Here is a 25,581-nt window from a genome sequence, read left to right as displayed (position 1 = left end):
CTTTATCATACACTACACAAAAATTAAGTTCCAAATTAACTTAGACTCTAAATGTGAAAATCAAAATTTTAAACTTTCAAAACAAAATCCACAAGACTATAAAACCTCTTCAGTTAAAAAAATAGATTTCTTAAAACAGAGACCTAAATGTGATGTGATGTTAAAATTTCCAACTTCTATTCATCAATGTAAAAAAAAAAAGTCTAAGACAAGAAGAAGTTATATGCAGCATGCATAACTAACAAAGCTTTAGTATCTACAATATATAAAAACTACTAGGAACCAATAAGAAAAAGATAAAAATTACATTAAGAAGAAAATGGACAGACTACTATGAACAGGAATTTAAAAGAAGAAACATGAATGGCCAACTAAGAAAATAAATCGTTAATACTCAAGGAATTCAAATTAAAACAAGATACCATTCACACGTACAACATGTGTACAACCATTAAAAAGTCCAACAATGCCAATTATCAGAGAAAATGTGGAGAAACAGGAATTCTCATACACTAAGAATGGAGTATAAATTAGCACAACCACTTAAGAAAGCAACATGCTAACATCCAATCCACTTGAAAATAGACACAACCTATAACCCAGCAATTCTGCTTCTAAACTCAAATCTTGACATATGAGGTGTGATCAAACATAGTGAATGTTTAAATAAATAAATAAATGTATGACAGTAAAAGACACATTGCCATTAATCCCCCTCAAAATAATCCCCCTCGCTTCAAACACACTTACCCATTGTTCTTGCCACTTTCTAATAAAACAGTTCTGGAAGTCCTCTTTTGTGTCTTTAGTTGCACTGTTGTGGCTGCCTTGATGTCCTGAATCATTTTGAATCTGGGGAAGAGCCAGAAGTCACACAGTACCAGATCCGATGAACAAGGTGGATGAGGACATACCATAATGTTTTTGACAGCAATTGCCGTATACCAGGAGCGATGTGTGACACGGAGTGTTGTCATGATGGAGGATGTGCGGTAGCACAGTTTAAAACACACCTTCTCTCAACCCTAACTCACACCCGACTATGTCGAACAAGCTGGAACTTGTCACGCACTGTTACTAAGGTTCGACACACTGCTTCCTGTATTAAAGATCCTTGCCTTTCCATTGGATGGCACTCGGCAGCAGCATTCACCGTATTTTGTCATCACAATAGAAAGGCTCCGTGTCACACATCCCTTCTGGTACATGGCAATTTCTGTCAAATAAAAACATGATGGTATGTCCTCATCCACCTTTTTCACAGGATCTGGTACTGTGCAACTTCTGGGGCTCTTCCCCAAAGTCAAAATGACCATGCAAGTTAAATGTTTTGAATTGATTCTGGACATAGAGGCAGCCACAAAAGCACAACTAAAGACACTCATCAAAGAGGACTTCCCAGAACTGCTTCATAAAGTGGCAAGAACAATGGGATAAGTGTTCAAAGCTAGGGGGAGTATTTTAAGGAGGATTAATAGCAATGTGTCTTTTACTGCAATAAATGTTTTTTATTTAAACATTCACCATATTGTTTGATCACATCTTGTACAGTTGGTGACAGAGGAACAATAAAACAAAGTCTGTGTCCTCAAGGAGCATCTACTGTCTCAGTGTTTTTAAATCACCAGTTTCTAAGAAAGTTCTGTCATTAAGTGGACACACTATAAATGTGTGTAACTTGAAATCCTAATATAAATACCATAGCAAGCATTATGTAGCATTTTAGCTACATAAGAAAAATCTAAACCTAAAAACCCAAGTTTTTAGTAACTAGCATACCTACCATGAACAACCAGTTACCTTCAACTATTACAAAAAAGTTAGGTTTAGCATTATTTCATTGTAAAGATCTAAGAAAGCCAATGATGGTGAATTCAACAGCCATTATCACAACATAAACTACGCATTTAGCATTTTTATAAATAGTGCTTTCACAGTACTATTGAAACCCAACTTGAAGAAAAGCTAACAACTTATATTTTAACAAATAGGTCCTTTATTAATTGTCCTATTACATAAAGGCTTCATTTAGTTAATAAAAAGAGAAGGCTACAAATTTCACCATACTTAAAAGCTGCATCCAAGAAGTTAACATTTTACCATATTGCATACCATCATTTATTATTCTGCATTCGTTTCATGCATTTCTGTCTTCCCAAACAATAGGCCCATTATTTTGCAAGGATTTCACACTGGCAAAATGGTTAAGAGTATAGAAATGAAACCCCTGAAGTCAATTACAAATTACAAAGGATGTATAAAAATTTTAAAGAAATGCAACAAACTTCAAAATTAAAAATTCACAAAATTCCTTTCTTGTTTTACAGTCTCATTGAACTACACAAAAATCAGTGAGAATCAACTACAGCAAATTTATAAAGGCAATGAAAAGTGAGATTTAAACATATCCTATCCTAGCACTTAATAAATATATTTATATGCCCAAAACTATACAAAGTCAAAAAATACTCTAAAAAAAACTAACTACAACGCACATGAATCAATTTTCTTTTCATACAGTTATAACAAAAGAAATTAAGATGATCATTAAAATAGGTCACATATACAAAGAAGCAGTTCACAGGAAAAGAAATATAAAGTTAAATTTTTAAAATCTCACCCTTCAAAATATAAATTAAAAAACACCTTAAGCATAAAATTAGCTGATATTCCATTTTTATAAAACCCGAACTGGCAAGGGTATGGAAAAACAGACACTCCCAAACACAGTTGCGGAAAACAAATGCCTTTTGGCATTGTGGTTTTCATAAATTTTTAACTGTAAACTTCAATGACACAGCATTATTACTTCTATTTTAAATATTTCCACACTTTTTAAGTGCTAACAGAGTCAAACCAAAATGTCCATCAGTGTAGAATGGACATTGTGGTGCATCCATATAACAAAGAATGAGTTAAATCTTTAACTGCAAAGACCATATTATGTAATTTAAAGAAAAAAAAGTGGAGTTCTGCTTACAGCCAAGATGGTATTATGTGGACTGTTAAAAGAGGGATGGAGGGAGGGAGGGAGGTAGGGAGGGAGGGAGGGAGGGAGGAAGGAAGGAAAAGAAAAGAAAAAAAATCACATAAAATATATTCAAGACTGCTGGACACCAGACAATGATAGACAATGATTCCTAAGAGTCAGAAAACAAATGAGATGGAGTCCACGATCACCCCAGCTTACTCTCTTGAAACAAAGTCCAGGCCATGGCACAGCTCAGATGGGAAAACCGGGCCAAACTTCAAAAACTTCAAAACTTCAAACTTCAAACACTCCCTGAGTTGAGAAAGAGCCAGAGTCCAGAAACCAAAGCAACTAAAGTTTGTATGGCAGAGTACCAGAGAAGAAAGAACCGCACAGAGAGAACTCCAGAATCTGCAGAGAATCCCACCAGTATTCAATGCACATACACCTACATAACTAGAATATGGGTAATATAGAAGATATTTTTATTTTAATCTTTTTAAAAGATAATTGGTTGTTTAAACAAACAAAAAGAATGTAGTAGGATTTAAAAGATATGTAGGAGTAAAATGTAAGATAACAACAGCACAAACACCAAAAGGGCTGAAGTATTCTAATATTCACATATTACATGTAAAGAGACACAAACACTCCTTGACAAAAAGGCTGTGGTAAGTCAGAATTGTATGCTATAAATCCTAAGACAGCCACCAACATAACAAAACAGAGTTAAAAGCTGATCAGCTAACGAGATAAAATGAAATTAAAAAATCCAAAACAAAGCAGAAAGAAAAAGAGGAACAAAAAACACAAGGGACAAATGGAAAACAAGCAGCAAAGTGGTAGTTTTTAAATTAACCGTATCAGTAATAATGTTAAATGTGTACAGGCTTAACCAAAAGAAAATGGTGCAAGACCGGATTTAAAAATCAACTCACTACTTTATACTGTCTATGAGAAACACACTTTAAGGACACAAAAAGGTTGAAAGTAAAAAAATGGAAAAAGATATACTATGTGAACTCTATTTGAAAGCTGAGATAGCTGTATTGATATCAGAAAAAGCACTTTTAAAGCAAAGAATATTACCAGACATAAAAATGGTCACTGCATAAGAATAAAAGGGCCAATGAATGTATCAAGAGGATATAGTAATCCTAAACATTTGTGTACTAATAATAAAACTTGAAAAACACAAAGCAAAAACTGGTAGAACTCTAAAGGAAAAATAGACAAACGCACAGTAGCCTTTTCTAACTGATAGAATAGACAGAAAATCAGGAAGGACAGAGATCACTTGAGCAATACTATCAGTAAACATGACCTAATCAACATTTATAGAAGATACCACTCAACAGCAGAATTTGCATCCCTATTAAGTGCAATGAAAACTAACAGAATATATATTTGGACCATAAAATAAGTCTCAACAAGTTTACAAAGATTTAAGTCTTACAAATATGTCCTCTAGTCACATGAAATTAAATTAGAAATAACAGGAAGATATACGGGAAAACCCAAATATTTGGAAATTAAATAACATACTTCTGAATAACCCATAGGTCCAAGAAATAAAAAATATTAGAATGTATTTTGAACTGAATGGAAATATGTCAAAATTTGAGGGATGCCTTAAAATAGAAATACATAACACTAAACCTCTATTAGAAAAGGTATGTCAATATCAGCTTCAATGTCAAACTAAGTATCAATATCAGCTTCAAAAGCAAACTAAATACAAAGCAGAAGGAAAAAACAGCAGAAATCCACAGGAAACAAAAAACCAGAGAAGGCTTAATAAAACCAAAGGCTGATTTAGGGATTTATATTAATAAAATTAATAAACCTCTAACACACTGATAAGGAAAAAGACACAAATTACCAATACCAAGAACGAGAGAGGTGCCATCACTACAAATTCCACAGATATCAAAAGGATTAGAAAGTACTATCATGAACAACACTATACAACTAAATTCAGCAACTTAGCTGAAATGGACTAATTCTAGAAAAGAAAAATTACCAAAGCTCACTCAAGAAGAAATAGATAACCTGAATAGTCCTATATCTATTAAATAAATTGAAAGGTAGTTTAAACCCCCCGCAAAGAAAACAAACACCAGGCCCACACAGCTTCACAGGTGAATTGTCCCAAACATTTAAGAAATAATATCATTTAGGATGCTCACGCTAATATTAGGAACAAAGTAAGGACACCTGTTCTCATCATTTTTATTCAACATTGTAACTAGATACCACAGGCAAGAAAAAATGCCATACAGATAAGAAAAAGATAAACGGTCTATGTAAAAATCTAATGGTGTTTACAAAAAATGCTATTAGATCTAATAAGCGAGTTTGGCAAAGGTGTGCAATACAAGAGCAATATGCAAAAAGAATTTGTATTTCTAATATAACTAGAAATTGAATTTTTAAAATATTTAACAGCACCAAAAATAACTAGGGATAAATCTGACAAAAAAATATACAAAATCTGTACATTGAAAACTAAAAAATTGCTGAAAGAAATTCGAGATCTAAGTAACTGGAAAGATATGTGTTCCTGGGTGAGAAAACTCGATACTGTTGATTTATCAATTTTCCACCAATTGCTCTATAGATTCAAATTAATTCCAATAAAACCCCGGCAGGCTTTTTTTTTATAGAAACTGGGTCATGAAAATGTAAAGAACCCAGAAGAGCCAAAACAACTTTGAAAAAGAACAAAGTTCTACTTGATTTCAAGACTTAACATAACATAAAACTTCAGTAATTAAAACAGTATGTTTTTGGCTTTGAGATAAACAAAATAATAAATAAAAATGGGTTAGTGGAAAAGAATACAGTACAGAAATAGAATCATACATACATACATAATTGATTTTTGACAAAGGTGCTAAAGCAATTCAATGGAGAAAGAAACAGTCTTTTCAACACATCGTGCTGGAAAAGTAGATGTCCACAACCAAAATCAAAAAGTTGATTCATACTTTGTACCATATTTTTAAAATTAACTCAAAAACTTAAATGCAAAACCTAAAACTTTCCATTTTTATTAGGAAAAAAGGAGAAAATCTTTGTGACCCTGGGTTAGGCAAAGATGGCTTAGATATGACACCAAAAGAGTGATCCATACAAGAAAACTGGTAAGCTGAAGTTGAAGACACTGTTGAGAATGAAAACAAAAGTGACAGAAAATATTCTGATAAAAGACTTGTAACCAGATTGAAGACTTCTCAAAACTTGGTAATAAATAACCCAATTTAAAAAGTGGGCAGGAGATTTAAACAAACAATTCACCCAAGAAAATATACATCTGGCAAGAAGCAAATGAAGACGTCAGAGACATCAGAGAAATACAAATTAAAACCGTTTAAGATTACCACCTCATACTCACTAGAATGTCAAAAGACAGGTAACAACATGCATTAGAGAGGATGTGGGTGGACTGGAAATCTCATACCCTGCTGGGGGCTATGTAATATGGTACAACCACTTTGGGAAAGTTTGCAGTTCCTTAAAAAGCTAAAGATATGCCTACCATATGTTCCAGCCATTCCAATCATAGGTATTTCCCCAACAGAATTGAAAGCATATGTTCACACAAAGACTTGCACAAGAATGTTCACAGCAGCTTTATTTATAAGAGTCCAAACTGGAAACATCCCAAATATCCATCAAGAGTTGAATGAGTAAACAAGGTGCTGTTTACCCATACAATGTAAGTAACAAAAATGGACTACTGATATACAACATAGGCGAATCTCAAAATAATTAAGTGGAATGAAATAAGCCAGACCAAAAAAGGGTAGATATTGTATAATTCCATTTATTTAAAACTGCAAAAAAAAAATGCAAACTAATCTACAGTGACAGAAAGCAGATCAGTGGTTGCTTGGAGAAAGAAGGCAGATGGGAGAGATTACAAAAGGACAAAATAATACTTTTGAGGGTGATAGACGTTCATTATACTGATTTTGGTAATGGTTTCTAAGTGTATGCATATGTGAAAACACTGTATACTTAAATATGTGTAGATTATATCAAATATCTCAATAAAGCTGTTTTTTTTCCCCAAGGCAAGGCAAGATATGGGCCAGCACACATGGCATGAGTCCATTTGAGTAAACAAACAGGGACACTTATGTGTGGTAAATATAAATTAATAATTTCAGGAATAAACACCAGAAATATTTTAACATAATTATCTACCTACACCTAAGAAATAGGACTGGGAATCAGTGAGAAATACTTTGCACCGAATTTTTAACCACGCATATTACTTTTATTTAAAAAAAAAAGTATGAAATCTTTACTTGTACATAGGTCTGACAGCAAAACAAAAATTCTTAACCACCATCATAGAAAATTATATAAAACATAACTTTATTCTTTTATATTCAACAATGGGGTAAAAATGGTTAGCAATTATTTTGATATCATTTTCTCCTCAAACTACTAATACAGAAAACTGGTGAAACCAATAAGCCCTATTTGAACACTCTTCTAGAAGTCTCATTTCTCTCTGCCTTCTCATTCTGGGTCTTGTCTAGTTCTTTCTCTTCTCATCCGTTAGTAGGGGACAACTCAGATATGTATCATTTATTCTTTTACAAGATTCACTTTCAGAGGATATTTGTTTGGATAGTAACTACAATCTCTACATCTTGCACTCTTGAGCTATTCCTCATTTCAAATCAACTTAGAAAACATCACTGCCAAATAATATTAACTAACTTACCCCCAATCTACATAATATGAACTTGATAAATAAGTTTATGTATTAAAGCATGGACAAGTATTTGGTTCACTGTAAGGCAGAGGACAGAAAACACAAAATATCTCCAAAAGTATTCTAAAGACTATCACACTACTATAGATGAAATTTTGAAATTCTAAAATATGTTTTGAACAGTCAGCATCACTGAACAAAGCACACAACCTCTCAAGACTACTCACACACTTGAAAGGGGAAAAGTATCATTGCATCCCACAGGTATCTGAGTACAGTAAGTCCTCCTTTAACATCATTGACAGGTCTGCAACTTTAAGCAAAACAACGTATATAACAAAACCAATTTTGCCAAAGACTAACTGATGTTAAACAAGAGTTATAACAAAACAACGTTATTTGAGGACCTGATGTACTAGGCTTGGAAGATGTTGCGCCAAGCTTGGAAAATATGTAAAGCAAAAATCATGCCCTAACAGGGCAGATAGGCTTACAAACAAAATTGTAATACATCATGATGTTAAAATGTTCTAGAATTCAAGGAAATGAAAGGCCTACTCATTTGAACTAAGGTTTAAAGAATGAGTAGTTCTCCTGGCCAAAAAGTGATTATGAGGAAAGATTCCAAACGATCTCTATCTTAAGGCCTATCTTCCTTTACTAGAAAGACAAACCAGTCGGCTGACTAAAATTTGAAGATTGCCTGAACAAACTTGTTTATTGTTTTAAGAATCAGGGTAACTGATTTCAAAAGTGGCTTAATATTGGCAAAACTATCTTAGTTTTCATAAGACAAAAGAATAAAAAGCTTAGCTTCAAAGTAAAATTTTATGATCTACATCAAATCACTTATTTGCCCATTTAAAACCTTAATTTCCCCTCAGACAACTGGGGTATCATTTTATATTCACAAGAAGCCACACCTAAGAGTATTTTTAATTCCTTGAACACTATTCACCCCTGTTTTAAAATGTTATTCTCACAGACTACCTTTCTAGAACAACGTATGGCTGGTTGTCTAAGTTCTAAACTACCATATGCAATTTAACTAACTTTAAAAATGAAACACTTTACACTTGCGTTTTGTTAGCTGTATTATAGTTTTCAAAAGCTATATGAAAAGTTCCATTAATGATGTTAATAGCAGATTCACCAATTCAGTTTCCATTTGTTTCAATCTTTTCCTACCTTCACACCAACTGCAACCTCAGTGACAATTCTGTGAAGAAGAAGAAAAAAAAAGTTTCAACCTCCTGTTATTCTAATGGTCATTGTTCGAAACTTTTTAGGGTAGTTAGTTCATCATTCATAAATCTTCCACTCATAATGCAGATAAAAAAAATACACAGCAGGTCAGTGACACTTCATTGTACTATTATCAACTTGGTTTTCTAGACTTTCAAAGGTGAAACAAAATTCACTATACTTACAGTATTCTTAAACACTTTAAATAGCAAAAAGAACAGAACCCCAAACATTATGCCATTTCTACAAAGCTAGTACAATTAGGTTAATAACTTAAAACTTAAATCAACTCTAGCAATCTTGAAAGAAATCAAGAAACATTAATTTCACACCACGTTTTGCCATCAATATTTCCATGTTGATCTGGGGGGAATGCTGCACTTCTCTGGATTTTTGTTTCCTCAGGAAAATAATCCCTAGATAATCTCTAGGATAAATTTTTAAGTTTTGTTACTGTTAACTTTTATGTGATCTTCACTTAGTATCATTTAAAAACACCAAACTCCAGATACTTAATCAAAGTAAACTCCTTTTTTACTTCTGACTAGTCAAATACTGTTGATTATAATAAATGTACTTTTTAAATGACACTTAATATCCCAAACGGGCTGAATAAGCCAGATTTTGGCCCTAAAGGGTGCCTCCTTTCTGAGTTAATTATTGAGTCTTCAGATGTGGAGCATTCAGTACTTGAGAGACCCTGGTCCACATCATTTGCCTCACCTCCCTCAGCATCATTCTATCTCCATTCGGCCTTTCAAAGATGCAGCAGGGTCTGGTTTTTTGTAGCTCTTTTGTTTTTCCAAAAACTGGTCAAAGTATCTAAAAAGATGACCCTGTGTTGACTATCTGCTCGTTTCTGCCATGACTGTTGGCCTTTGCCCATGTGACTGATGCCGACCGCGAACACTTCGTGTTTTAGATAATTTAATTTCTGGGCCCTCATGCCAAACCTTGAATATTCTCAGGCCCCACAAAAAGGCATTTTTCCGGCCTCCCGCCCCCACCACCAGACTCCAGTGAAAACAAAGGAGTGTGACATCCGCCCTCCCCCTTCCTTCACTGCACGCCTCCCCGCCCCCTCCTCAGCGGCTCCCACTCGCTTCAGCGGCTGCTCCCGCCATTCGCATATCCCCAACCTGCGCGGGCCGAGCGGCTAGGGACAGCTGGCGGGCACAAGAGGCCTGTTCCCTTCGCCCCCAGGATTCCCCTAGGCCTCCCTCTCCGGCCACAACACTCGCCGCTCTCCTGGGTCCGGGTCCCAGGTTACTGATCGAAATGGCTCCGGGAGGGGGCAGGGCCAGCGAGTCGCTCTGGGTGCTCGCCCCATCCCCCGCCGCTGCCCGCTGCCCTCAGGAGTCGTCACCCGCCGTCCCCCCAGTGCCTCCCCAGCTTCAGAGCCCCTTTCTCCCCGTTTTCGCCACCAGAGCCGCCGGAGAAGCGGCGGGAGGGGTGTGTGCGATGGGGCGGGGGTGGGTAACGGCAGCCCGGCCCTGGGAGGGGCCGCTGGGGAATCACCGCTCGACCCAGGCACGGGCCGCAGGGGGCCCGACTCCCCTCTCACACACTTCTTTGCCAGCCCGGTTACCTACCCGTCCATCGCCGAACCGGACAAAGCTTCGCACACAGGAACCGAGCCACGCAGCCAGCCAGACACACAAGCGGCGAGAAAATGGCGGCCAGGGCTCGACGGAAATTGCCGAAGGTGCCAGAGCGAACGGGGCTGCGCTCGGCGGAAAGAGCCGAGCGCGCCGGCGCCCGACTGCGGGAGGCGCGCGGCGGACGCGAGGACGAGGGGGAGTGGGCGCCTCCTCCGCCACGGCCTCTGTGCTGCGACACTTGGGGCACTACGCCTCCGGGGTCAGGCCTGCACCTGCGGGGCACGGCGCCCTGATTCATTTTGTACGGTCACCTGAGAAAGCCCCAGTGGACCTCCTGGGGCGGAGTTGGGTGGTACACCTCCACACCCCCTGCCCCGGACTTCGGGAGGGTGGGCGGTGGACTGCAGGACTGCCCCCACTTTTCGCCTCAAATCCCAACTTGGCTACCCTCGAAAACGTGGATCAAGGAAAAGAGATATAACTTTCCTCCTATGCTATCTTATATTTGCAGACCCTCCCCATCCTCTAAAGCAAAACAAAACAAAACAAAACAACTTTGCCTCATGAAACACGACCACTGCCTAGTGAATGCAATCCTTTCCAAAGCAAGTAGATCTCATCAGACTGAAACATACGTCTTTGCTTCCAGCCACCTGTATAGCTCATACCATTTGGAGGAAAAGATGATTCTCACCTCAGTTAAAGATTCGTGGGCACCTGTAGGAAATAGTCACAATACCCCGGTTTAAAAAGAGCACAGGTGAGATGTTTTAAAGAGTTGGTAAGAAAAATGCTACCCATGATTAAAATGCCATTTGGGAGCACAAAAGGTAAAGGGGATGCGAGTGGTCACTGAATCTTCACCATTGGTTAGAGAGGGAAGAACCATTAAAATGGACTACACACATCGATTTCCTTTTTGTCTCACAGTGTCAGTTTTAATTTTAATAGCATTTTGGACATTATCCTTTAATGTGTTTTATCAGAGGTTCTACACAAAATTTGAAAAGGCAGCCACTATGGAAAAGCAGTGGGTAACAGCTCCTTTTCCTCTCATTCACACTTCACCCCCAATCTTGAGACACACACAAATCCAGTTCTAATCCTGAAAAATGAAAAATATTCCCTATGTCTCTCCAGTTATTCTCAGTGTCCACTCTTGGTTTTCCTTCAGGCAAACCTCTTATCCCTTTACTAATTGTAATTTCACTGTACTAAGTGGTAGTTTCTGTATAATTCATTTAATTATCTTATTTTTAAGTTGAACGAAACTTAAAGAGCATCTTGTCCAAATATTTTGTTATAGAACTCTTCAAAGCACTCAACTATTAATTCCTGATTTGCCTCAGGAACTGACAATCTTTGAAAAACATCATTTCCTACAACGCCTTTCCTTTGCTTTAACCACTGACTTATAATACATAAAGGACCCATTATCAGTGACATTAATAATCACTTTTCACATATTTGTGGTTTCATACATGTTATTTTCACTCAACAATTAAATATGTAAGCTCCCAAAGGGCAGGAACTCAAGCATAATTCTCTGTATTTCCCACACTGATTCAATCAATATTGATTGATTGGCTCTTGGCAAAGACAAACTGTTCCATGAGGGGAAGCCTGTTCTTAGGTGGCAAAAGAAATTATAGTATTCACAAAAACACATTTCTCTTTTTTTTCTCTTAATAAAGTACAACAGTACAAACAATAGTCAATATGCTTGCTTATTTAAACCCATCACTTTCTAGAAAAGATTTAAGGTTGTTTACAAGTCAAGACACAGAAAGTAGTAGATGAAATAAACTGAAATAAGAAGGAAAAAACCAGAAAAATATAATATGAAGTCAAGAATGAAACTAATGCAACAATGTATATCACAAAAACATGTTGATTAAAGACTGGGTTCAAATTTAGCTGTTTCATGTAGTAGCTGTGTGACTTTAGGCATGTTCATTAACCTCTCTAGGAAAAAATTCCTTTACTGAAAGTGATGGGATTTCCTTTACTGACAATCAAAGCTGAATTAAAAATAGGGCCTTCATCATAGATGTTTGTGAGGTCGAAATGCTTTAATGTATGTAAAGCACCTCCCTAGCTCAGTGACAGGCTACAGTAAATACTCAATAAAGGGTGATAGCATCATCCTTATTATGTTTGTTATTAACTATTATTTACTTGAAAAGGAATTGATCACAAATTTGGCTCTTGGATTTTTAACAACCAACAATATTCTTATAAATAAATCTATATAGAGGTTTCCACAAAGGCTAAACGTGTCAGTACAGTAATTAGATTGGCAGGCATCTAGTGGAATAAATCTGGGGAAATGTCATAGATAAATTTCTAAATCCCCATCCAATCTAAATTTGTATGAGTTTATGAGTTAACCATGGGCTTGATTATTAATCTCAACATTAGCAGATTGCCAACCTTTGTAATATATGACAAGAATATATTAGTGTTTATGAATTTCTAACAAAATAAGGCAATAAACAGTGAAGTGCCTATACAGTATTATTTTCAAACACTTATCTTTTATCAGCATAATGATTTGTTCTTTCCTTTTTGCATAGTAAATGTTTTGACCTTTTACAGAGATTTACACTTATGTGAACAATGATTAAATCTAAATTTCAGTGTATGGGAAACTAAAATGAGATCTAACACTGATGCAATAAAAATACAAAATAGGATCTTGTTCATAATACTCTAACTTTATTTCTAGCCCCACCTCTCATCCACTTATAGTAGTAAAGACTTTAACTTTTTCATGCTGCAGTTTCTTCTTTTGAGAAGAGGGAATAATAATACGGTTAATTAGATAATTTTTTGGTATGTATTTTTGAATAGGTGATTTAAATTCAAAATAGAGAAACAAATTCAAAAGGTATAAAGGCATATACAAAATGCACTGGAAGGGCAAATACCCAGAGGCAAAAGTACACTAATGTTTGCCTAGGGCTGGTAGTAGTAATGGGGAACCGTAAAATGAACAGTTTCTTTTTAGGATGATGGAAATGTTCTAAAACTAGATTGTGGTGATAGTTGTACTATATACTAAATATACTAAAATTCATTGAATTATACACTTAATACTGGTGAAACTCATAGTAGGTAAATTATATATCAATAAAGCTGTTACGGAAAGAAAACTCATATCCTTTTTACTCCTGTTCTCCAGCTACTGTCCTCTGTTCCGGAGGCAACCCATCCTATTAGTTTGTTGCATATCCTTCCAGAGATGTTCTAATGCATAAACTAACTATATAGTTTTTCTTTTGATTCCAAAGCAGTAATTATACTACACAACATTCTTCAACTTATTTCTTAACTTAAAAATATACATCTTAGAGACCTTTCCTTACCAGTACATTTAGAGCTGCCTCATTCTTTATATACACTTATGGCTGTATGATATTCTGTCAAATAAATAAATCATGATTTATTTAACTAGATCTCATTGAGGGACTTTTGGTAACCTCTAATCTGCTATTTACAAACAATTCTGCAATGAATATCCTTGTTTCTAAGTCACTTTTCACATGTGTGAATATAGCTGCTGGATAAATACTATAAATTTGTGGATAAAATGCATTTTTACTGTTAAAAGATGCTATCTAATTGCCCTCTAGGTCCTTGAATCCTGTGGGATGATATTAGCAATTCCCATCATTAAAAAGGAGCTGATTTCTTTAATATATAAAGAGTTCCAACAAATAGAAAGTCAAAGGCCAACAACCAAATAGAAAAATAAATAAAGCATGTTAATAGAATATGAACAAACATTACAGAAAAGTAAAAACAAAAATGTTCCGCCTCACTTATAATAGGAGAAATTCAAGGTAAAACTGTCCTAAGATACTCTTTTTCACCTGTCAATGATACAGGAGAGTTACCATGTCCCTAGGTAGACAGGGAGGTCCCTGGTGGAATAAACAAAGACAGTCATATCCTAAAACTTCAGGTTTTGAAATCACTCCTTTGCTCCAGGACATAATGTAACAAGGCCTTGAGGTTAATCATAAAATTCATTTTGGCCTGACAAATGGAGCAGATCTGATAAATAAAGAGTGGGTTACTTTGCTAATTCCTTTAGGATGGGCAAGCAGAACAAACCTGGTAGACGAATTTCATTAGAAGGCGCCAGTTCCCTTCTTCAAACAAGTTCCCTTCTTCAAACAGCTCCCCTTCCCCAAGCAGGCAAGGGAAGGTATAAAAGTAAGAGCTTTTGCTTCAGTCATGGGGCACCCCCATTCCGGACCCCCCTCCCGCTCAGGGGCTGCAACCTCCTCCTGCCTCTAATAAACTATCCTCTTTTTAAAACTTTTTGCCTCTCCCTGGTCTGTGTTTCCATTCTTTGGCTTCACGAGACATGATCCCCGCCCACACTCAGAAACTGCCGGCAGATGCAACATCACCTACATCATCAATGCCTACCTCTTCCCAGGTGGACATAGCACAAAGCTTCCTGAGAAAAAGGATTCATTTCCAAACTATCAGTAACATGTGAAAATAGAATAAAAATACTTCTAGGTACATTAAATGTCAAAAAATTTGTTTCTTATGCATTTTTTCTTTGAAATCTTCTGGAAGCTGTATTTCCCAATGAGGGAATACATCAGTAAAGAAGAAAACAGGATCCAGGAGACCCGAGATCCAACATATAAGAGAGGAGAAGGCTGCGGCCAACAGTTATGAAGCTATGCAGCTATGCAGCAGTCCTTCAGATCCAATGCGATATGAGATCACAAGGCTCCAGGAAAGATGTCTCCAAGAAAAAACATGGACCTTAAAGATCAAAAATGTCTAAGTATATAGCAAAGTTTTAGTGCTTAGGAAAAAAAATTAAAGGTACATGGAAAAATTTTTTTCAATTAACCCTGAGATAAATAAAAAGTTGTAGAGAAATATCATAGTACTCTCCGTGGCTCAGCTATAAAAAAAAAGAAAATTACATCTTCATAATAATGTGAACACTGAATATTTGTAAAATTAAGATTGTGAAACAATTTTGTGGGAGGATGGAAGACAAGTAGGGATGTGTGTGTGTGTGTGTGTGTGTGTGTGTGTGTGTGTGTGTGTGGTGGGAATACAAATTCTCATATTCCAAAGCGGGAAGTCAATAGATAAAATGTAGAATTGATACATGAGAAAATCCCAGATAAGCATAGTATTCAGAAGCATGGAGGTAAATACCAGGAGAATCAGGGAGAAGAGTCAGAAGTGCTTGTTTCTGGGGCATGGTACTTGGGATAAGAAAAGAGTAAAACAGAAAAGTATGGTTTTGGCTTTTGTTTATTTTGTGATAAATCTTCCAGAGCTATTTACTTTTTAAGCTTGTGCGTGTGTTACTTTGATAAAAATAAATTTTACATTTAAGAAAGAAAGGATTAGATGACAGTGAGGAAAGGACTGTCTTAGCACAAATACCACCTCTTTTGTATTCAGCAGAAGTGACTGCTTATCTACGTGTTCACTGAAAAAAGCTCAGCATAGCTGGCTGTCCTTCCTATGGTGTGCATATAATAAGGATTATTCTTGGAAGAGAATACAATAGTTTGAGTGGATCAGCAGTTTTTAAAATGATCATGCATAAAGAACTAAACTAGAGAAGAGAATGAGAAAAGTGAAGAAAAATACACAGAAAAGTAAAAGATGAAAAAATTGGAAAACAAGGAACATCATTTTGCCTCATAAACTATGAAACATAAATATGTTATAAACCCATATTATAACTTATGTGGCTCTCTGCAAATAGCCACATAAATGATAACTGAGGATAAGTGATTTGCAAATAAAAATACAGGTTTTAAGCTCATTCTTGGAAAGAGTAACTCTTCCAGCCTTAAATTCTTTTTGATACCTTCACAAAGAAAGGAAGCAAATAACAAATACAAACAATCAGCCTTTTCAAAATCTTTTAATATTTCTAAAGTTTTCAAAGTAGTTTGAATATATTTGTTCCTTAACACTTGCAATGAAAAACTGAGAAATGAGAGCTGAAAATAGTTCAGATTTGGTTAATTCTCTTAATTATTTTGTAATAGATGTCTATGTTGGAGCATTGTCCCCTCTGTCTATGATCCCCTCAATCTGTACATCCATTTTCTGTTATAGAAATAAAGTATACTTTTAAGAAAGGGGAAGGGACTATGATTTTGTTCTTATTTAATATTTACAATGAAGTATGTGTACTGAATTTGCAAATGACTGAAATATTAGGAAGATAGAATCAGCATTCAAAATAATATTAGAAGGAATGCAACAGGAAAAGAAATGCATACTCTCTTATTTAGGTTAAAAAAAAATCAGTTGCAATAAATACTCTACATATAAGGGTTTGATGATAGATCCTTTAAAGAAATCATGAAGCACTGACCCAAAGCAATTAAATCTTAGGATTCTTAATGAAGGTATTCAATAAAGGATGTAATAGTCTCATTGTGTTCTACTCATATTTTGCCCATAGATTATGTTGAGTTAGAATAAATGTTAAGAAAACAACAATAGTTATACCAGATAATTATGGACAATATTATGGTGGGCAGCTCAACAGTCATTCTATTCTCTCTTTGTGGAGTAGCCATGTAATTTGGCTGAGTTTGACCCTTATGCCCAGCTCCAGGGGTAAGTCAATCAAAGTAATCACCCCCTTCCATAGTGATAGGTTCAGGTAATCCAGACCTAAGGCATTCCCTTTGAACCCAGGGGTTGGTTCAGGGGTGTGTCAATTAGTGTGAAATTTACCATCATTTGATGATGGTAGTAATCATCCTCTCCTCCTCGATGGACACAAATGAAGCACGGAGCTCTGATCAATGCTGGCAGCCCCACTAAAATCACAAAAGGAGCCTACCTAAACATTAAGCCTACAGAAAAACAGAAAGAATCTCTTGCTATCCAGTCACCTGTTTTTCGTAGGAGCCGGGGAGTCACTCCTCTACTCAGAATCCTGAAATGGAATCTGATTTCATTCTCAGTAAAAGCCAAGGTCCTTACAAAAGCTTATAAGTCCTATATGATCTTGTCCCCTACCCTTTCTCTGTCCTTATCCCTGATGACTCTCCCCTTCACTCATTCTTTTCCAATGTACTGGCCTTCATTGCTGCTCCTAAAACATGTCAGATACTGTCTCATCGTAGGGCCTTCCTTTAAGATCTTTTTTAGACAATTGAAAGCACACTAACCATTAAAATAGTGAAGGATGAGGGATCCATATCAGAGAAGAAATATGTGAAGGAGCTGGAGATGTTTACCCTGGAGAAAACCAGTGAAAAACACGTTAGTAATCTTCAAAAAAAAGACAGGGCTGTCATCTGAAAAGAGGAATTAGGCATATTATTTATTGTTCCACAAAGTAAAGTTAATTAAAGTTATAGAGAAGCAGCCTAAGAATGAACCTTCTAACAATAAAACTGCCTCATACTGGAATGAGTTGCCTCATACTTTAGTCAGTTCTCTATTATGAGTATTCAAGCAGAGGCTAGATCCATCCATTTAAAGAGAAGATAGAATGGATCACTCCACTGGGCAGCAGATTGAATTTGGTGACATTTTGAGTCCCTTTCTACTCTAGAATCTGGTATGAAGTATTTTGACGTGGGTACTTATAGGATATTTGCTTAGTCTATAAATAAATCCTCTTTCTCTGTGAACTACCTCTTCCCTCACTCCTTAGCTCTCTTCACATGGATGGGCTTCAGGTGCTATATTTGCACTGTGAGAGTGCAGTCCCTTTGGCCACAACTGATTAGACCAGAAATGGGCAGCTTCTCAAAGCGTGGCAATCAGATTCTCCCACATAGAAATTTAGAGATAAAAGACTCTCTGCTAGTCTTTTTATGTAATTAGAAAAGTAACATCTTAACTCAGAAATAATGGACAACCATATTCTACCATGTGAGCTAAAGAGTGGAGATAACTGGTTTGAATAAGGGATAAAAGAATGAAGCTGATGAAAAGAGAGAGCTAGACTTAGTGACAGAGACTAAACTGCCTGGCTATTATTAGGCTTCCCAGTTCCTAGCTCTAGTCCTTCCTAAGACCCATTGGTAATCTTACCCTTGAGGCTCTCTCTTTCTTGGTCTATTTCTTTATCTCTTTCTTTTCCTTAAGTTGGTCAAGTTATTTCTGTTATTTGCAACCAAAGAGTCACAACTAATCACCATTTTATTTAGCTTTTAACCACTGTTTATCTGGGTTAATAAACTGAATCATCTATCATTTATGTAAATGGGGTAAAAATAAGATTCTACACATCAATTGGAACTGCATACACTCTCAATGAATTGAAATAATGTCATGTGATATTTTTTATAATGCATTGGTTGCTTTACCATTATCACCATCATGTAAATATTTGATATGAAGTTCTAAAAAATGTGATAATAGTTCTAAAATGTTGAGTATTTTGGGATTTCACAAGGTATTATATATTTCTATTCAGGTACTTTAAAGCCATTATTATGTCCTACCACTTTGGGTGGTATCAGTAGTTTCTGTTCCTGTCCTCTATTTATATCTTTTGTTCTTTCAGGTTTAGTTGGTGATGGAATTGTGAACATGACAAAACAGGTATCACGGACTAAACAGTTTTAAAAAGCAAGAGTGGCACATGACGTTGGTTCATACCTCATTTAGCAATGAGGAATGTAGCACTTTTTCTAGGATGAGTTTGTGAACTTAATTGTCTGACCTCAACCTCATACCTTATTGCTGAATATCACTACGGTCACCTTCAAAGTACTCCCCTTGGGAAACTATACACTGAAGCCAGCGCCTAGTATACCCTTCAAAGCAATTTTGGAACTCTTTTTCTGGAATGGCCTTCAGAGCTGTCATCTTATTACCCTTGAGGTCCTGAATGTCATCAAAATGTCTTCCTTTCAATATTTCCTTTATCTTCGGGTAAAAAAAGAAGTCACTGGAGGCCAGATCAGGTAGGGAGGGTGTTCCAATACACTTATTTGTTGACTGGCTAAAAACTCCCTCACCGACAGTGCCCTGTGAGCTGGTGCATTGTCATGATGCAAAAGCCATACATTGTTGGCAAAAAGTTCAGGTCATCTAACTTTTTCACACAGCCTTTTCAGCACTTCCAAATAGTAAACTTGGTTAACTGTTTGTCCTGTTGGTACAAAATCATAATGAATAATCCCTCTGATATCAAAAAAGGTTAGCAACATCATTGCAACAAGTTCATGAACTCAATTGGCAGATGTACCATATCTTCGCTATCCATTTATCTGTCAATGGACAGTTAGGTTGCTTCCGTATGTTGGCTATTGTAAACAATGCTGTAGTGAACATAGGAGTGCATACATCTTCTTGAATTAGTGTTTCGGATTTCTTTGGATAAATCCAGAGTGGAGTTGCCGGGTCACATGATAGTTTTATTTTTAACGTTTTGAGGGAACTCCACACTGTGTTCCATAGTGGCTGCACTAATTTACATTCCTACCAACACTGCACAAGGGTTCCCTTTTCTCCACATTGTTACCAGCACTTGTTTGTTGATTTATTGATGATAGCTATTCTGACGGGTGTGAGATGATATGTCATTGTAGTTTTGATTTGATTTTCCATAATGATTAATGATGTTGAGCATTATTTCATGTGTCTGTTTGCCATTTTTAAAACTTCTTTGTAGAAATGTTTATTTAGGTCCTCAGCACATTTTTAATTGGATTATGTGGGTTATTATTATGATTATGATTATTTTGATATTTAGTTGTATGAGTTCTTTATATATTTTGGATATTAACTTCTTATCAGATATATCATACGCAAATATCTTCTCCTCAGACCACTAAGGATTTTTATTACTTAACATACTGTTAGCTGTAAGAGTCTGAGTAGCTTCAGACTTGATAGCTGAATGAGTAAGGTCGAATTGTGAAATCTTTTCTTTTTAGTTTTGTCAAATGAATTTGGACATTTCCCCTTTCCTCAGTGACTATCCCTGTTTAGTACCAACTTGTTTAGTACCTCTTTATTTAGAACCTAACACCACAATGTCTGCTGAAAATATCCACCTACATAGGCCATAGAACAATTTTTGAATGCATAATTACTAACAAAAGTATGTTTTCTATCTCATGGAGTTCAGGATATGCTATCCCAAAATATGGGACATTGGTACATTGACTATCTTAAGCTGAAAGATTTTGAGAAAAGGGCAGAAGCAGGAAGATCATTCGAACCTCCTCGCCCTTCTTCCCTGAAACAGATCATAAAACTCTCATGTAAAAGATACTCTCTCTATACCATGTGGAAGGACAGCATTCTTACCATGAGAGAAAGGAACTGGGGGTTGAGAAATCAAATAAACAAATCTTGTTAAACTCTCCTTTATCTTCCTAGTTCCTTCTTCACCACTTACACCCACAGCTCAAACCCCTCTGTCTTGTCAATTCTTCACAAATTTGTTGTTTCTTTGTCTAAAACGTATAACGGCTTCCTGCTCTGGTCACTTCTTCAGGTCCTCATTCTCTTGTGAAGGCTCTCATGTACATGTAAAACTTCAATGCAATTTGTATGCTTTTCTCCTATTACTCCATCTTTACCAGTTTAATTTTCAGACCCAGCCAGGGACCCTAAGATGTTCGAGAAAAACTTTTCCCTCCCATATACATCTCTCCAGATCACAATATAATCCAAAATCCAAAAAAAAAAAAAATTACTAAACCTGGCCCAACACACTTTTTATAGTGACCATTTGGAAACCTTTAATTGAAAAAACACTGTGGTGCCCTAGCTTTGGGGCATCCTGAGCACAACATTATCCTGATACTGTTTAATTCAGCATTAGCCCATTAGTAATCAACCTGACAAGCTTTTTTCAAACAATGTTCTGGACCAGCCAAAGAGGAACTGAGAGTCAGCACTTAACTTTAGGAATAGATGCCTATGGTTTTTGGTACAGAGTTGTTATAAGGGTGGCTTTATTTGTAGTCCAGCCACAGGAATTTACGACAGTCACTGAAAGCACATATGTTTCTGGTTATTCAGTCTCTCTCAAAAAATTTACATGTGCTATCATAGTACTCTGGTGTTTGAAAATGTCGTGCCCTTGTTATATGTAAATGACAGTGCTGAGCTGTGCTTTGAGTTGTTTATTCAAAGGCAGTGAAAGGTCAGCGATCCAGTCACTCTTTTCTCTCCTGTTCCTCTTATAAAAGGTAACATGCATCCTGAGAGGTATGACTCAGGATAGAGTTTATGTATTAAATGCTCCATTGGCTAGGCAGTCAGGAGATACGGAGGGATCAGTTTGCATCCTCTCCTTGAAAAGCTACAGAGGGGGCCCTTCCTTTCTTGTCTTTCTAGTTGATGATCCATTGGTAAATGGGTTTTTATTTATTGGTTTGTTTGTTTGTTTGCTTCCTTAGAGTTTTTTGGTAACAATGTGCCCATAGGAATACAGTTAGCTCACAATGGCTAAAATATAAAATGTGAACTTCATTCTTCCAAAGTCTTAACCTTATGTAAGCAAAACTCTTAATTTTTATTGTGAAAATACACAAATATACAAATGCTCATGAACAGCTTAAAGAATATGAATAAAATTGATAACATCTGGGTTAGGAAATAATGGTTAATGAAATAAGATCCTGAGCATGCATCTGGCCCAGCTGAAGTTGGACAAGGTCCTTGAGCTACAGCAGAAAAAATGGCCAAAGGGAGTAGGCCCTTTTTTTTTTCTTCTAAGACTGCTCTGTTTTATCTCCATCTCTCAGGAGTGAATCAAACTAAACTACTTCTATGAGGTGAAATCAGGGTTATCAGCAATACAGTAGTCCCCCCTTACCTCGGAGGATAAGTTCTAAGACCCCCAGTTGATGCCCAAAACCATAAGTAATACCAAACGTGTATATACTAGGTTTTTCCCTATATGTACATATTTACAATAAATTTTAGTTTATAAATTAGGCACAATAAAAGATTAACAACAATAACTAATAATAAAATAATTATAACAATGTACTATAGTAAAGGTTATGTGAACGTGGTATTACTTTCTCTCTCAAAATGTTATTTTACTGTACTCACCCTTCTTTTTCTTGTGATGATGTACAATGATGTGAGGTGAATGACATAGGCATTGTGACATAGCATTAGGCTACTATAAGGGATCCTTGAACACAAGCACTGTGATACCTCAACAGTCGATCTGATAACCAAGAAGGCTACTAAAGGACAAACAGGTGGGTAGTGTGTACAGCATCGAGATGCTGGACAAAGGGATGAACCATGTCCTGGGCAGGATGGAGAGGGAGAGGGAGAGAGTTCATCACACTACTCAGAACAGCACACAATATAAAATTTATGAATTGTTTCTTTCTGGAATTTTTCATTGAATATTTTCAGATCATGGAAAGTGAAACTGCAGATAAGGGGTGACTACTGTACAGCAGCAATGCATGGAGGGGAAAACAGAAATTTCACTAGTGATAGTCAAGATAAGTCAACCATAGGCAAGAATTTGCGTTCTGTTCATTAGAGACCTTAGCCATTAAAGAGTAATTGGGACCTGACTTGCCTTTTTACCATTAACATAAAAAAATACTAGAAAACTTGAAAAAATATAAAGAACCAATGGGTTTTGTACATTAGACAACAAGTAGTACAGGACTGAGAAAAGGAAAAAAAAAATGAGGTGAGTGAGCATTGATTTCTCCAGCTTTGTGCTTGAAGGCACTTTCTGGAATATCATGAGGAGAGAGTTAAGCAAAGCAGAACATGACAGTCTCATTAAGTGAGGTGACAGATATCAGATTTAGGAGAAGCTAAATCACCTAAACTTTGGAATGCTGAGAATTAAGAGGAAGAAGAGCACGAAAAAAGCAAGAGTTATTCTAGAGTCCATTAGCAAATACGGAGATGCACTTGCATAGGGTAAAACTTCTTCAAGCTTGTCAAAGAATGAGGAGCTGTGAGCTGAGCAATGCCTATCATTCACATAGGGCTCATGAGGATCCATAGTGGAGAGTCCTTGTTGAACTTTCTAGATACTCAATAGAGACCCCAGCAAGGTCACACCTTAATGGTAGGGCTAAACTTGCGCTAGTGTTCAGATTTCTCTTGGCCATCCCTGACCAATCTACAAAACAAATCATGTTGGAGTCAAACTGATCCAAAAGTAACTTAAATGCCTACCAATGAAGATTCAACACTGAAAGACAACAAAACACAAATACATAACATAAAATTTGCAATTTCAGAACTCAATACAAAATTACAAGACATGCAAACAAGACTAATATTCAAGAGAGAGATCAATTAATAGAAATATACCCAAAAATTATAGAGATGATGGGTTTAGCAGATACTTTAAAACAGCTATCATAAATATGCTCAAGGATTTCAGAAAAATAAATATAATGAGGACAGAAAGAAAAGATATAAACAGATTATTACAAATACAATTATTATATATGCTATAGATAGATAGATAGATAGATAGATAGATAGATAGATAGATAGATAGATAGATTTGTATTAAGTCCAGGGAATTGAGAAGGGAACAAGAGGGAACAAAAGGCAGTCCTCGTGTAGCATATCACCTAGCACAGAGGAGAGCTGTTAACCAATTTACAAGTTGCCACGAATATCATGATAGGCAAGGCATGCGGTGTCACGGTTGATTCATCCTGCCCAAGAACAAAATGGGACTTTAGAATACGTCACTGCATTTTCAAATAGAAAAAGAAAAAGAAAGGAAACCACTATCTTTCTCTGATCTCTCAAATTTAGTTCTTTGCCCTTTGAAGCCCAAAGCTAAATTATTTGATATATACACTGTTCCTTAACAACCAACTCATATATATGGAAAATGGTAAAAAATTGCTTTAATAGAGCTGAAAATTAAACATATCTTAGCTATATCAAAATATTATATGAACATATTTCAAAAGATTTTTAAAAGTTTTGCCATAAAATTAAGTATATAGTTACCAAACATCCTTTCAAAATGGCTAACAGTGTGTCAGTGGTTGTAAATTTTTCAAAACAATAAAAAATAATTCAACTCATGCTAGGAAATACTTAATGTAATTGCTCACTGACCATGTTGTATGGCCTATCACCCAGCACATGTAGAGTTGGGAAGAAGGTTTTGATGGGGATCTATGGTCATACAATGTGTCAGTAGTTCAGGAAATTCAGCCAAGCTAGAAGACACAGATGGCTGGTTCTGGAAAGCTTGAGCTGATAAGCTCCAGAGTCCAGAAAGTGGGGAAGCGATGATGGCTGGAGGCAGCAGCAATCAGCAACAGAAGAAGGAAATGCATTCGTTGAGTGAGTCTACTGCAAGTCGTGTTGCCTTCTCACCCACCCTTATGCTTCTTGCAGGGAATGGAAAGCTATTGGGCTGTAGAGGGGCAACAGGAAGAGTCACAGCTCTGTTCTGCAAAGTGCAGAATTGGGGCAAAGCTTGAAAAGCTCTATTCGGATTACAGAGTCGTCTGTATGCCAGCACTCTAATAATAAGAAAACACACAGTCAGCCTTAAAAAGGAAGGAAATTCTGATACATTCTACAACATAGACGGACCTTGAAAACATTATGCTAAGTGAAATGAGCCAGATACAAAAGGACAACTATTGTATGATTCTACTAGTATGAGGGACCTAGAATAGACAAATTCATAGAAATAGAAAGCAGAATAGTGGTTACCAGGGGCTGATGCAACTGGGGAATGGGGAGTTACTGCTTAATGGGAATTGAGTTTCAGTTTGGGATGATAAACATGTCTGAAGACAGATGGTGGTAAAAGTTGCATAACAATGTGAATGCACTAAATGTCACTGAATTGTACACTTAAAAGTGATTAAATGGTTAATTATCTGTCACGTACATCTTACCATAATAAAAACCCCACATATAAGCACTCATTCATTCATTTAATATTAGTGAACACCTACTATTAGGGTTACCAGATAAAATATAGGACACTCAGTGAAATCTGAATTTCAGAAAAACAATGAATATTTTTTTAGTAAAAATATGTGCCATGCAATATTTGGGGC

The 25,581-nt window shown here is 36.3% G+C and overlaps 1 protein-coding gene across 4 annotated transcripts in view; it reads right to left on the bottom strand.

Moving 5' to 3' along the window:
- PTBP2 (polypyrimidine tract binding protein 2) overlaps positions 1-10,773 on the bottom strand; it is a 65,381-nt gene extending 54,608 nt beyond the window's left edge. For 3 of the 4 annotated variants that reach the window (XM_033092960.1, XM_033092963.1, XM_033092962.1), the window contains exons 1-2: positions 10,541-10,684; positions 8,892-8,922 (exon numbers count right to left, since the gene is read on the bottom strand). In XM_033092960.1, coding sequence (XP_032948851.1) covers positions 8,892-8,922; positions 10,541-10,548 — 39 coding nt within the window. In that variant the 5' untranslated portion in view covers positions 10,549-10,684. Of the gene's footprint in view, positions 1-8,891; positions 8,923-10,540 lie in introns of all 4 variants that reach the window. The other variant, XM_033092961.1, reaches the window with a different exon arrangement.
- Between the last annotated feature and the right edge of the window lie 14,808 nt (positions 10,774-25,581).

The sequence above is a fragment of the Rhinolophus ferrumequinum genome, chromosome 22 (genome assembly GCF_004115265.2).
Source record: "Rhinolophus ferrumequinum isolate MPI-CBG mRhiFer1 chromosome 22, mRhiFer1_v1.p, whole genome shotgun sequence".
Classification (NCBI taxonomy): Eukaryota; Metazoa; Chordata; class Mammalia; order Chiroptera; family Rhinolophidae; genus Rhinolophus; species Rhinolophus ferrumequinum.
Note: the sequence above shows the minus strand (reverse complement) of the source record. Positions and strands in the feature narration are given on the sequence as shown.